Source organism: Meles meles, chromosome 2 (genome assembly GCF_922984935.1).
Source record: "Meles meles chromosome 2, mMelMel3.1 paternal haplotype, whole genome shotgun sequence".
Lineage (NCBI taxonomy): Eukaryota > Metazoa > Chordata > Mammalia > Carnivora > Mustelidae > Meles > Meles meles.
Genome location: NC_060067.1, coordinates 102,568,086 through 102,582,152, shown reverse-complemented (window position 1 = coordinate 102,582,152; position 14,067 = coordinate 102,568,086). Strand labels below are relative to the sequence as shown.

The 14,067-nt window shown below is 44.4% G+C and overlaps 1 protein-coding gene across 1 annotated transcript in view; it reads left to right on the top strand.

The window, feature by feature from the left end:
- The window catches only part of HADH (hydroxyacyl-CoA dehydrogenase), a 44,245-nt gene that overhangs the window by 8,189 nt on the left and 21,989 nt on the right, over positions 1 to 14,067 (top strand). Inside the window, exon 2 of the mRNA XM_045996264.1 lies at positions 13,514 to 13,642. Within this exon, the coding sequence (XP_045852220.1) occupies positions 13,514 to 13,642 (129 nt within the window). The remainder of the gene's footprint in view (positions 1 to 13,513; positions 13,643 to 14,067) is intronic.

Sequence of the window (14,067 nt, the reverse complement as noted above, 5' to 3'; positions counted from 1 at the left end):
AGGTTTTTTTGTTTTTTATTTTTTTAAAATTGTAAAATAAGCATAACATAAAATCGATCATTTTAGCCATTTTTACATGTGGGTTTCCCCCACCTTCCAAGAGCTTGCATTATGCCATACTGCTTTTCTGAAAGATCTACATCAGTCTCTTTTTGGTAACTGAACGAAAGTTCATGGAGGACTTTTGCTGTTGCGAAAATAGGTGAAAAAGCATTCAGCCCTTGTTTGGCTGCCAGTGGTGAGAGAGGCGGTGCACCGTGGGAGGGGCTCCTTCCCGGAAACAGAGCGCGCTGAGCGTGAGCCCCCAGGGCTTTGGACTGTGTCTGCGAGCACTTGTGCTTTATCTCCGTTTATTTTGTGTACGCATTGGCAAGATGTGTCCTAACATATCAAAAGAGGCTAAGAGGTTAGTTTTTGGGTCTGAGGAGGTTCAGAATTTTTCCTTATAAATTAATGATAAGTGCTTCTTCACTTTATACCATTTTGGCTTATGAAAGGTGTCATGGGAATGCTCTACTTCCAGATAGTGGGGGAGACCTGTATGCAGTACAGTGACATTTGAGCGTGTACACATTGTTGCAAAACCATCACCATCATCTATCTCCAGAACTCTGAATCTTGCAAAACTGAAGTTTTGTACCCATTAAACGATAACTTCCCCCACCCCTCCCCAGCCATTAGAAGCCACCGTTCCACTTTCTGTCTCTGACTGTTCTAGGGACCTAAGTGGAATCCTGCAGTAGTCTCCTTTTGTGACTAGCTTATTTCACTTAATATTGTATCTTCAAGATTCATCCGTGTTGTACCATGTGTCCGAGTTTCCTTTCTGTTTAAGGAATAATAGTTCACTGGAATATATTTTTAAAATTTTTTTAAAGATTTTATTTATTTATTAGAGAGATGGAGAGAGAACACAAGTAGGCAGAGCAGCAGGCAGAGAGAGAGGAGGAAGCAGGCTCCCCCGCTGAGCAGGGAGCCTGATGTGGGGCTCGATCCCAGGACCTGGCGATCATGACCTGAGCTGAAGGCAGCTGCTTAACCAACTGAGCCACCCAGGGGCCCCTCACTGGAATATTTTTAATGGAGTGATGTATATACCACATTCTATCTCTCCACTAACCTGTCTTGGGACGCTCAGGTTACTTCCACTTACTGTGACTGATGCTGCTATGAATATGGGTATACATAGGACTAACAAGGACTATTGAGAGTCCTTGCTTTCAGTTCTTTTGGGTATATAACTAGAAGTGGAATTGCTGGATAATATATAATTATTTTTCCATTTTTGAGGAATTGCTGTGACATATTCCATAGCAGCTGCAACATTGTACATTTTCATCAGCAGTGGGCAAAGGTGCCTATTTCTCCATATCTTCGCCAGGACTTATTTTCTGTTTTTTGTTCGTTTGTTTAATCATAGCCATCCTAATGGATGTGACTAGATGAGAGATTTTTACACTAAAGCTCTGATGGACTGTAAGGGTTCTCTGAGTTTTCTCAGTGGTTCCCAGACCTCCCTCCCCTGACCTCTTGTTTTACTTACTGCTCTTCCGTATGCATTCCTGTAGAAGGATTTTATGGTTAAAAAAGTTTGAAACCCACTACGCTGAATGATCGTTAGGGTGTCTTTTTGCTCTAAAAATCTGTACCTAATCATCTATAGCTAATAAACATGAACAATAAATGCTTTTGCTCATCTCTGACCGTGCAGCAGTTGTGAGTAACTAAGGTGCCTTCATTTCCCCAGTGTGATAGAGAACCAACCTGTGTGTCTGTGGCCATCCTTGATGTGGCTCACACATGTGCCCCTCACAGATGGTCACAAATTCAGGGTTTGCATGCCTCTAGCTTTGCCCACAACCCCTTTGATAAAAGGGTACAAGAGTTGTTCACATGCTGAAGGAAATTAAGCATAAGTTCATTTTTGAAATCACTCACACTGCACAGCAGTTGCCCTTCAGTTCTGCTTTTGCTTGCCATCTTAACCACCAGTGCCAGAAAACAGTTAATGTGCTAGTCAACATAACAGACTTTTGTAGCATTCCCCGCCCCGCCCCCCCCAATTGACTAAAGGACTGTGCTTATTAGCTCTTTCTATTGTTGTTACTATACTTTTCAAAGTAATACAATTTTTCATAAGTAACTTGAAAGTTATGGAAAAGTTGTTATAGTTTCAAGTTATAGTCATGACTTCTTTTTTTTCAAGTTTTTTTTTTTTAATTCCAATCAACATACAGTGTTAACGTTCAGATGTAGAATTTAGTGATTCGTCACTTACATACTCATCACAAGTGCCCTCCTTAATACGCATCACCCGTCTAGCTCAAACCCCCATCCACCTCCCCTCCAGCAACCCTCAATTTGTTCTCTGTAATTAAGAGTCGGTTTCCTGGTTTGCCTCTCTTTCCCCCACTGCCATGTTCATGTGTTTCGTTTCTTAAATTCCACATATGAGTGAAATCATATGGTATTTGCCTTTTTCTGACTTATTTTGCTTAGGATAATACCCTCTAGCTCCATCCATGTCATTGCAAATGGCAAGATTTCATTCTTTTTTATGGCTGAATAATATTCCATTTTATATATCTACACCCCACATCTTCTTTGTCCGTTCCTCAGTCAACAGGCATTGGGGTCTTTCCATAGTTTGGCTGTTGTTGATAATGCTGCTGTAAATATTGGTGTGCATATATCCCTTCGAATCTATATTTTTTGTGTCCTTTGGGTAAAAACTCAGGAGTGTGATTGCTGGGTCGTAGGGTAGCTCTATTTTTAACTTTTTGAGGAACCTCCATGCTGTTCTCCAGAGAGGCTGCACCAGTTTGCATTTCCACCAACAGTGTAAGAGGGTTCTCATTCTTCTGCATCCTTGCCAACATCTGTTGTTTCCTGGGTTGTTAATTTTTAGCCATTCTGTATAGTCATGACTTTTTGAGAACTCTGTCCAAAAATAATTTATGAACTAAGGCTTTTTAGAAATCTATTATTCATGTGTTCTTTTCACCTATATTAAGTGTCTTACATGGACTGGGTTTTAGGGAGGGTAAAATGTAATATGTGGTTGCTGCTCTTGAGGAGTTCACTGTCCAGAGAAGGAAATACAAGCACGAACGACTAACTAATGGAGGCAGATAGAGTTCCTGTCTGTCACATCTGGAATGTGACCTGATACAGATGAAAGTTTTGGTGGTTTAAATATCCTAAGGTCAGTGGCACCTGGCTGGCTTAGTTGGTTAAGCATCTGATTCTTGGTTTTGGCTCAGGTCATGATCTTGGGGTCCTGGAATCAGGCTGCAGTTGGGGGAGGTCCCCACTCTGGGAGTCCGCTTCTCCCTCTGCCTCTGTCTCCGCTCATGCTTGCTCCTGCGCTAGCTCTCTCTCTTTCTGAAATAAGTAAATCTTTAAAAAAATACCTTAAGGTAAGACTTTTAAATACATAAGATCTGAGTTGATCTATATGATACCTCTTTTATGATAAGGAAAAAGGGACATTTAAAAAGTATATGAAAAAAGGCATGTGTATATGGGCACCTGGGTGGCTCAGTCAGTAAAGGGTCCAACTCTTGATTTTGGCTCAGGTCATGATCTCAGGGTGGTGAGACTGAGCCCTGAGTTGCACTCCATGCTGGGTGTGGAGCCTGCTTAAGAGTCACTCCTTCTGCTCCTTCCTGCCCTCAGCTTGCACCATTTTGGGTGTTCAACATGTATTAACTCGTTTAATCCTCTCAACAACCCTGTGGCTCCACTTGGCCCACAAAGGTCATGGAAAGTTTCCTATCTTACAGCTGGTAATTGAGCACCAAATGGGCTAGCTCTTGCCCAACTCCTAATGATCTTGATCTTGACTGTTCCCCTTAGACCCAGCCATGCCTTTTGGGTCTAGAGTAGCCAGCACGTGAGCTCCAAATGCAGACAGCCCTACCTTTAAATCCCAGTCATCTGCAGACCTTTACATTGCTTATTGCTACAGTGCCACCCCAAAGGCTATTATGAAGATGAAATTGGGTAATTTATGAGGAGTGAAAGCTATCTGAGAGCAGGGGACTTGTTTTGTTCACTACCTCATCCCAGAGCCTGGAAGAGGCGCAAGCAACATAGGTGTTGAGTTAGTGGTAGGCGGTAGTGGAAGGAATGAATGTGGAGATGTGGCCAGCATGGTATTCTGATTGGTAGCCCCCCTGCATTCATAGGGGAGCACAGGTGTTGGGGAGGGGATCCAGAATGCTCACCTCCAAGAAACCAAGCTTCTTGTCTGTGACTTTGGATCATTTGTTGAAAGCATTTTCTAATCCTGCGTTTTTTACCCAGACTGTTCTCAAAGACTTCCCCACTATGTACCCCAGTACATTATTTGGCTTCCAAGAACAACACAGCAGTCTTGTTCTGCTCTTAGCCTTCAAACCAGAGTGTAACTGAAAGCCATGAATGAAGCTCTAACCACTTGAAGGACTCTGGATTTCACTGGGGAGGGGTCACCGGAAAGCCATAAACATGAACCACCATCTCTGTCATAGGAGAGAAGTGGGTCTCAGCAGTGGATAGGTATGGTTCTTACAAGAAAGAGTGAAGAAGGAAAGAAATTAGAAAGGAAAGAGGGTTTAAGGTCAAAAAGAAGAGGTTTGAAGGAACTGTGTAGGATGGCCTTAGGAGTTAGGAGTTCGACACTTTTAGACCTGGGTTGTTAGTGGAGGAAGGAATGTGAACCCATGGAGACTTCTCACTTGCACGTTAAGAAAATGAAACAAACATCTGTAAGGTTGGGAGAGATGAGCTTAGAGTGGGGAAACTCAGGTGGGAGGCTTTTGCTGTTAACGTAGTTCCCCTACACTAGTGTGTTATTATTATGTGGACTCAAAGAGGAGTACTGTTGAACCAAGCGTCAGCCCTGTATTTCAGTTTAAGTGTGTGACCTTTTTTTCCTTTTGTTTTCTTGATACTTGTAACTCAGCTGTACAAACCTTCTTTCTTAACATTTGATCTTTTGATTGCCAGAAAGGTTAAATGAGGTCATTGTTTTTCGGGCTAAGGTCTTTATGAAAAGAGGATTTGGGGGCCCTGAGAATTCTGTAAGAAATTTTAAAAATGATGTGTTTTCCTTTCATTGATGATCCTGAAATTTTAAGCCTCTTCTGGGTGATGTGAGTGTTTTTATTGTTATCACTGATGAGATCTGAGGCATCAGTACCAGTATGTACACTTAAGCTCGTAGTATTATTTGTGGCAAGGGAAGATACAGTACCTCCTCCAAGAACTCTGCTGTAAATTGAAGAAGAGAAGTGGGAGAAGAGAACAGTTCCTGGCACTTGGTAAAAATGTAGGAGCTCTGAATGCCGAGTAGCACGAGCCTCCCAGCAGTTAGCGGGATGCTCATGCTGCAGATACTTGTATTTCGTGCGTCTTGTCTCGAATGAGCTGTGGGAGTAATGGTACCTGCATAAGGAATTTTCCCGTTCCAGATGTCAAAAATAATATGTGCTCCATTATTGCAGGTTTTGGTCTCTTTATTGTCTTCAAGAGAATACTACAGAACTGTAAAGTGATAGCTCATTAAAATTGGCACTTGATAATACTTGAGACTTGGTTAAATAAAATTAAATGAGATAGGATGGGCCTGATGTCTGGCATATAGGAAGGACTCTAAACTGTAGTTGTTACTAGGGATGGCAAACCTCTGTGGACTCGGGTTTCTGTTTGTTGTGGAGTTTTTCAAGGGATTTCTTCTCCAGGGAGCTGAGGATTTTTCTTAGCATTGTAGCTTGTGGAGAAGAAAGAGAGGGAGTGGCTACCTTAAGGCTGTTAGGGGTTAGCCAGGAGCCATCAGTTAAGAATCAAAGATCAGTACATATGCAAATATGGCTAGAGATCAAGGCCAGAAGACTGCCATTTCAAGGGAGGGGACTGGAACACAATTGGGAAACAGGTGTGCAAGACCTGACCTTGAAGAAAGAATTAAGAAGCAAGTTCTCTTTAGGGGAGATGTAGCAAGTCCCTGATGTTCAAGAGGCCTAGGCAGAAGTAGCAGCTTGGTGGGGCCTGACTTTTCCTTCAGGGATCTGGGGAGAAGTTAGAGGAGAGGAGTCTTCTTTCCAGAAAGTATCTTCTAGATCACATCTAGAACTTTCCCATGGCCACAGGACAGCAGGAAGACATAGGAACCCCACGGATTTAGGGACAGAGATTTGCTGGCCTCTCAGTGGTTTGAAGAGATAATTGGCAACCCAGAAGGGCTGGGGTGAGTGGGGATAGGAATCAGGGCAGATGGTTTATTTTCAAGTGATGCGTTAGTATTTGGGCTGCACATTAGAATCACATGGAGGGTTTTCTCAAGCTTGCACTTTCTCTCTCTAAAGTGAGTAAATCTTAAAAAAGGGGTCTCCTGGGTGGCTCAGTCAGTTTAGTGTCCGACTCTAGGTTTCAGCTCAGGTCATGATATCAGGGCCCTGAGAGCGAGCCCCTCGTTGGGCTCTGCACTCAGCAGGGTCTGTTTAAGACTCTCCCTCTCCTTCTGCCCCTTCCCTCCCACGCGGCTCTCTCTCTCTCAAATAAATAAATCTTAAAAAAAAATGCCGGCACCTTCAGACCACATAAATCAGAGTATCTACAGATGAGGTTTGGACATTGGTCAGTTTAAATGTTCCCCACCTGATTCTTACCCGCAGCTAGATTGGAGCACAGATCTTAGAGCACCAGAATCACCAGGAAGGGTTTGTTACAATTCTGGCCCCAACCCATAGTTTCTGATTCATTGTGTTGAGAATGGAGTCTGAGAATTTGCATTTCTAACAAGCCCCCAGATGCGGTTGATGCTGCCGGTGTGGGCCCCATATTTGGAGAACTGCTGTCCTAGAACCACAAGGTGTTTCAGGTGTCTTTTGAGGCTTTCATGCTCATGTGGCAGATGTCATCTGTCTGGATAGATGTTCTTGGTTTTCAAGTCATATTTGCTGTGAACGTGACTGTGGTTTGATGGAACCAAAGGCTGCTTCTGGGTGTTATCACACCCCTTGCTAACCCTCACCATGGGACTGTGTACAAGGTATGGAACCTCTTTGAGCCCCAGTTGACCTCATCTACAAAATGGAATGGTGCTGCCAATTTTGTAATGACTGTGAATGTGTATGAGGACTCCAGTTTGGGGAAGAACTGACATGTTATTTAAGAGGAATTTTTATAGCTGTCACCACATCCGTAATAGTTACTAAGGAAGGCATGGAGGAAAGAGAATACAAAAAAGTCAATAACGTGGAATTTTTGTGAAAAGATATTTTATTTTTAACTGTCTGTTGAAAGGTGGTTGTCTCAACAAATAAGGCAGCATTCCTTGTCCTCCTCTAACTAGATTACAAGAAAAGTTCTGGAGCCAGACAGCCTTGGAATTTGAACTCTGGCTTCACAGGGCCAAGTGACTCAACCTCTTTCATTCCTTTTTTTGCAAAACAGGATGGTGTCTACTTCAGCATGGTTATTGGATTGATCAGAAATAGTCTTGGAAAATGCAAAGTATGTGCCTGGCACGTGGTAAATGCTCAGTACATTGCATCTCTTAATTTTGCTGCATTGGGTTTTTTTGTTTTTTTTTTTTAAGGGTTTGTGTTCTTTCTGATAATTGTGGGTAGAGACTGTTACTTCCGAAAGCTCTCCCAGCTCTTAGGAATCTCATAGGGGAAATAAGACAAGTGCATTAATAATTGAGAAAGAAACAAGCTGGCCTTAATGAAGTGGCCTGTGGCTGTCTAGCCGTGCTTAATACTGCCTCAGCTTATTGAGCTGGTCTGCCATGGGAGTCGTGCAGCTGGGATGAGAGTCTGACATCGAATGCATGGGGGCAAGCGACAGACTGCTTGCATCCTAAGTATCTAATATTGTGTTTTATTTGCCCATTTATTTAGCAAGTAAACATTGAGTGCTGACTCTGGGCCAGGCACTTTGGGTTACAAAGACAATTAAGGCTTGAAGTTGTCCTCAAGATATTGCTGACCTGGTGTCTGTCCATAGAGTATTTCTGCAAGAAATGATTGCAAGAAACTAGAACATTGGGATGGGTTGCTCTCTGAAGGTGGGTAGACTGTAAATGTTGTTATAACTTGAAATCACTGGATTTGTAATTTAATGTTGTAATTGTATTTCAACATTTAAATTTATAATTTGATGTTCATTTATTTCTACACAAATAAATTGTGACCTGCACTAAAGAACATCTTCATAAAATGGAAAATATTTCAGGAGAATTTAGTTTTCTCATTTTTGCCTGTATTGTCTTTATTCAGACCTAACCATATCTACTTGGGGTTTAAATAGGAATGTCCTTTCTGTGTGTGTGTGTGTGTGTTGTTTTGTTGTGTTGTTGTTGTTGTTTATTTGACAGAGATCACAAGCAGCCAGAGAGGCAGGCAGAGAGAGAGGGGGAAGCAGACTCCCCATTGAGCAGAGAGCCTGATGCTGGGCTCAATCCCAGGACCCTGGGATCTGAGCTGAGCTGAGCCGAAGGCAGAGGCTTTAACCCTTTGAGCCACCCAGGCGCCCCCAGGAATGTCCTTTCTATCTACCGTAAGATTTCCTTGATATTTTCTTGAAGTTTTATGAATTAGTTAAAGAAAAGCTGAAGTAGAAAGTATTTACAAGAACAAACAAAGCAAGATTCCTGGGGATAACTGTTAAGAGTAGACAATTGTGGCCTTTTCACCGGACCAGAAATACCAGTAGAGGCATTTGGGAGCATAGAAAACCACAGTCACTTGAGAAAGAGAGATAACATTGAGGTTTTTGTGACCAATGAGGCACGGTGGAGCTGAGTGCAATTTTGCAGAGCGAGAATGTCATCAGTAACAACACACTGGGAAGGATCTGTCTTCCTTTCTGTCAGGTGTCACCCCTCCTTGCACCTCTTGCATCTCCTGGGTGAGAAGGAAACTAAATGTTACACACTCAGTCCCTTTGACACTGTCATTTGACAGGTGCACTTGGCTCTCCTGGAACATTGTCTGGAGAGCTGTGTTGTAATAGCTGTGTTGGTCAGGGTCTACACACGTGTTGTCTCCAATGTGCTTGGTCAGAAGCTCAGATGAAGCAAGGCAGGGATCGGATTGGCTAGTGTCTTCTTACAGTGGGGGCCGGGGGTGGCTGGGGGAGTTTGTCAGAGGACTTTGGATAAAAGGTCAGCATGAAGGCTGAAAATGCTCTTCTGGCTATGGTTTTTCCTGGTTGCATTTTAGTGTTTTTGTAATGTACTTATCTCTCGTTTACTTGAACATTTGGGGTATTTCTCATCTAGGTTTGGATCTGCTTGCAGTTTAAAACAGTTACAGTTGATCCTTGAACAACATGGGTTTAAACTGGGGGGATCCACTTATACATGGATTTTTTTAAAGTTTTTTTTTCTTTTAAAGATTTTATTATCCATTTGACAGAGAGAGAGAGATCACAGGTAGGCAGAGAGGGAGGGGGAAGCAGTCTCCCCGCTGAGCAGGGAGCCCGATGCGGGGCTCGATCCCAGGACCCTGAGACCATGACCCGAGCCAAAGGCAGAGGCTTAACCCACTGAGCCAGCCAGGTGCCCCAGTTTTTTTTTTTTTTTGTTTGTTTTTTAAGATTTTATTTATTTGACAGCACAAGCAGCAGGAGCAGTAGGTGGAGGGAGAGGGAGAAGCAGGCTCCCCTGCAGAGCAGGGAGCCTGATGTGGGGTTCAATCCCAGGGCCCCAGGGACAGCCAAAGGCAGTCACTTAACCAACTAAGCCACCCAGGTACCCCTACATTATTTTTTTTTTAAAGATTTTATTTCGAGAGAGAGTAAGCAGGGGAGGGGGCAGAGGGAAGGAGAGATTCTGGGAGACTCCATGCTGAGTGCGGAGCCTGATGTGGGACTCAACCCCACAACTCTTAGATCATGTCCTAAGCCAAAATCAAGAGTCGGGCGCTTAACTGACTGAGCCAGCCAGGCGCCCATATATATTTTTTTTTTTTTACAGTATTATAAATATATTTTCCTTATTAGTTTTTTAACATGTTCTTTATGGTAAGAATACAGTATATAATACATGAAGCATACAAAATATGTGTGAATTGATTGTTATCTGTAAGGCCTGTGGTCAACAGTGAGCTATTAATAGTTAACTTTTGGGGGAGTCAAAATTGTATGTGGATTTTCAGCAGTGCAGGGGCAGGGGTCAGCACCCCTCACCCCAAGTTGTTCAAGGGTTAGCTGTCTAAGGAAAGCATTGTGGCTTATCTGTTACATAAACAAAAATGCCCCATGATTATCACAATCAAACATGACTGTAATACCCTTGAAAGTGGGTTTCTAGAGAAAAGGTGTGAAATCACCCCTCACTTCTTTATGGTTAATTCTTTTATTCCTTGGGAAGTTGGCCCATTCTAGATCTCCTTTTATCCAGCAAGGCTGAGTTCAGCTTCCTGACAGGATTCTTCACAATGACCATTTTTATTTTATTTGACTTCCCTGTATGGAATCTTACATACTTAGTTTTCTCCCCTGTGTATTCTCAGTGTGATTATAAAGTCCCTAAGCAGAAGGACACTGCCCTCATTTTCTTTCTTTATCTCTGTCCTCTTCAGCTTTGGTATTAACTTGTGCCAAATGTACTTGAATTTTCTTCTCCAACTCCTTGAGGAGCAAAAAAATCTGAGTGATTCCTACTGGAGGTAAAGAGGGGGAAAGAGGATCGGGACCCAGTCAGGTAGAAATCTGGGGGGTGGCGGGTCCTTCCTGGCCTATTCAGATCTAGGTCAGAGGTTAAGAGGGACAAAGTGAAAATCAGTTGTGTCATTCCCCAGGGACTCTCAGAGGAGCCAGAACAGAAATGGAAGGTCCTTAAAGCTAGTGTCCCTGCCTGCCCCTGCCTTGCAGGCAAGGTGCCCATCAGTGATCATCACGCCTCCTTTCAACTGTTGCTCCCCCTGGGTGCCTGCCTCAGAGTAATTTAATTTCATCTCTAACGCATCTGGAATTGGAGATTTATTTCCTTAGTTTCTGTGCCCGGATTCTCCACCAAATCCATCCCCTCCTCAGAGTTTGCAGCTTGAGTTGCAGACCCAGCACTTAATGATGGTCATGGCTACAGTTTATTTCAGCAAAAGGATACAGAACGAAAGCAGCAGAAGGAAAGGGGCAAGGGGAAAAGTCTAAGGAGAGTAGGGGCCGCTTCCAGAATCCTTTCCCTGTGCAGTCGCATGGGACACATGCAGTTCCTCTGGCAACAGGATGTGATGGCAGATGCGAAGCACCTACCGGGAACGCTCGTTGGAGACCCAGGGCCCTGGGTGTTCACTGGGACTGGGCACACAGGTACCTCTGCCTGGCACACACCCAAGTCCCTGGCCCCTGGAAGGCAGGCAGGCACACAGCAGGGGCCACAGTGCATCAGCAGGTTAGGCACAGCAAGCCCCTCTCCTCCGGGAAGGATGGGCACTGTCTCCGAGTCTGAGTGTCCCGGGACCAGCCAAGGGCCTTTCTGAAGACAACAGTCTTGGGCCTGCTGACTCGCCTTTTCCACAGTTTCTAAATGTGCTCTTGCATGTGTGAGAGGGGCCAATTCGTGTCACGTGATTTAAGTGTTGGCAAGCTGAGCCACGGTCGGCTGTTACTCAGGGAGAAGGCCTGCTCCGGATAGGTGGGCACTCGCTGCCCGCCTGCAGGCCTTCGTTTCTGCCAACAGGGCAAGTTCACTGCTTGCCTCTGTCCTTTTATCAAAATAAATGCCATCCCCACTGTTGCCCAGCCGGGCCGGGCTGATAAGACCTTCCTGTGCTGGCAGTGCTTCCTTGACCTGGTTCCCAGGCAGGCTCCAGGGAGCCGGCAGCCTGACTCCTGCCCGCCGGTCCCACAGGCTCAGACCTGCAGTCTCTGTAGGGAGCTGGCTCAGGGAGAAGCCAGAGATGCTCTTGTTAATTAACTTCCATTTTTTATAAGTGTTCTTAGGAAGTCTTGGTTCAGGGATTTGGACCTCTTTGCTGTGGAGTTGTGCTCTTCTGTTACTTTTCCTCTCTGGTTTTCAGTTTGGAGTTTGAGTTGCCCAGTTTTAATAGCCTTGCATCCTGATGGTGAGTTACAACTGTCTTACTGTCCTCTCTGGTCAGGTTTGCTTCAGCTGACTGTGCCCTCTCCTACATACTGTTGATCCAAGGACGTTCCAGCGCAGTGGTTCTGCCGGGGCCTTTTTCGGACTCCGAGGGGCATCCCAGTCGTGCTGGTGTCCTGTATCACTCACGTTTGTTGTTGCATGTCCTTTTACCTTCGGTGTGAACGGAGTGCAGTATTTACCTGTAATGTGACCCAGTGACCCACTTTTAGCCACACTACCTGTCCCACAGTCCTTGCAAAAGCTATTGGCAGGGGCGCCTGCGTGGTTCAGTCGTTAAGCGCCTGCTTTCAGCTCAGGTTGTGATCTCAGGGTTCTGGGATCGAGCCCCTTCATTGGGCTCCCTGATCAGCGGGAGGCCTGCTTCACCCTCTCTGACTCCCTCTGCTTGTATTCCTGCTCTCACTGTCTCTCTGTCAAATAAATACATAAAATCTTTTTTAAAAAGCTATTGGCAAATCATGATGAAAAAGGGATTGACCTGTCACTGAATGTGGCTGAACTAAGCTGGCTCCAGGAGAACTTCGGGGCCGCTGCACTAAGTTTACCCTCTGACCTTCAGCCAAGGTGGGATGGGGAGTTGCCTTCCTAAATTGGCTGGTCACCAGAGACCTACTTTCATGGGAGCCATGTCACTAAATAGCCCTTGGAGTTTTTTAAATTTATTTGATCGAGTGAGCGAGAGTGAGCATGTGTGAATGGGGGAGGAGCAGAGATGGGGGGGGGAGAGAGAGAGACTCTGAGGCAGACTCCATGTGAAGCCTACACGGGGCTCGATCTCATGACCCTTAGATCATGACCTGACCCAAAACCGAGAGTCTGACACCTAACCGACTGAACCCCCCACCCCCCCACCCCCGGCATCCTGGCCCTTGGAATCTTTTTGCCACCATTATGAAAGTCTTGCCTATTGCTGATTTAAGGACTACAGAAGAGATGGGCTAACAGTCAAGCTGCATAGAATGCTCTGGTTTCAAGGAAAAAAGATGAATGGTGGGGAGTTAAGTGCTCTGTGAATGGGCTGTTGAGCACTTGGAATATGGCTAGTGTAACTGAGGAACTGAATTTTTCATTTTATTCAATTTCCGTTTATTTCAGTAGCCACGTGTGGCTAGTGACTCCCTTGTGGGACAGGTGGGAAGTAGTTCTGGTGTGGCCTTTAGAGCCTTGAGTCACATCCCAGCTCCGCTGCCTGCCTGTCTTTAGTAACCTTATGAGGTGTTTCTGAGAATTCGTCGACACTTTAAAGCCTTCAGAGCAGTGCCTGGCGAGAAGTTTGTGTTTAGTTGAGGTTGCCTTATGATGTTTCCTCAGTATTTGGAAGCGAATGGTGGCAGAGTTCATCTGGCAATGTGAAACACTACTGTTTTTTCTAACTTTTGTGTTTCCTTTCCTTCCTTTCTTTTTTTGCCCTAGGTTGCTGCAGCAACTGGCCACACAGTAGTGTTGGTGGACCAGACAGAGGACATACTGGCAAAATCTAAAAAGGGGATTGAGGAAAGCCTTAGGAAGGTGGCCAAGAAGAAGTTTGCAGAAAACCCCAAGGTAATTTGTTTCATGTGACCCCAAGACCTGTCCTCTGAACATAACACGTTTGGTGGCTTTTGCTTGCTTTTTTGATTTGTCGAGTAAAGCTCATTTTCATATAACTTTAGACCAATATAAATGACATATGATCACTGAACATTCTGTGAGGACTGACTACAAAACAGAACTAAACAACTGTATTGCTGGGGAGGTTTTGAGGTAAGGGAGAAGATTTGTGCAGGTAGTGAACTCATTCTTTCTACTGGGAATTTGGGATGGAAGAACACCTGTCTTGTCATATGGATGGAAGAGAGCAAAACAGGAAGAGAATTTTGGTACTTGCAAGTTAAAAAGAGAATGATATAATAAACATTGCATTAAGATAGAAAATCTGGACTGCTTGGGTGATGTCTTCCGCACATTTATAATGTAGTTACTGGAGA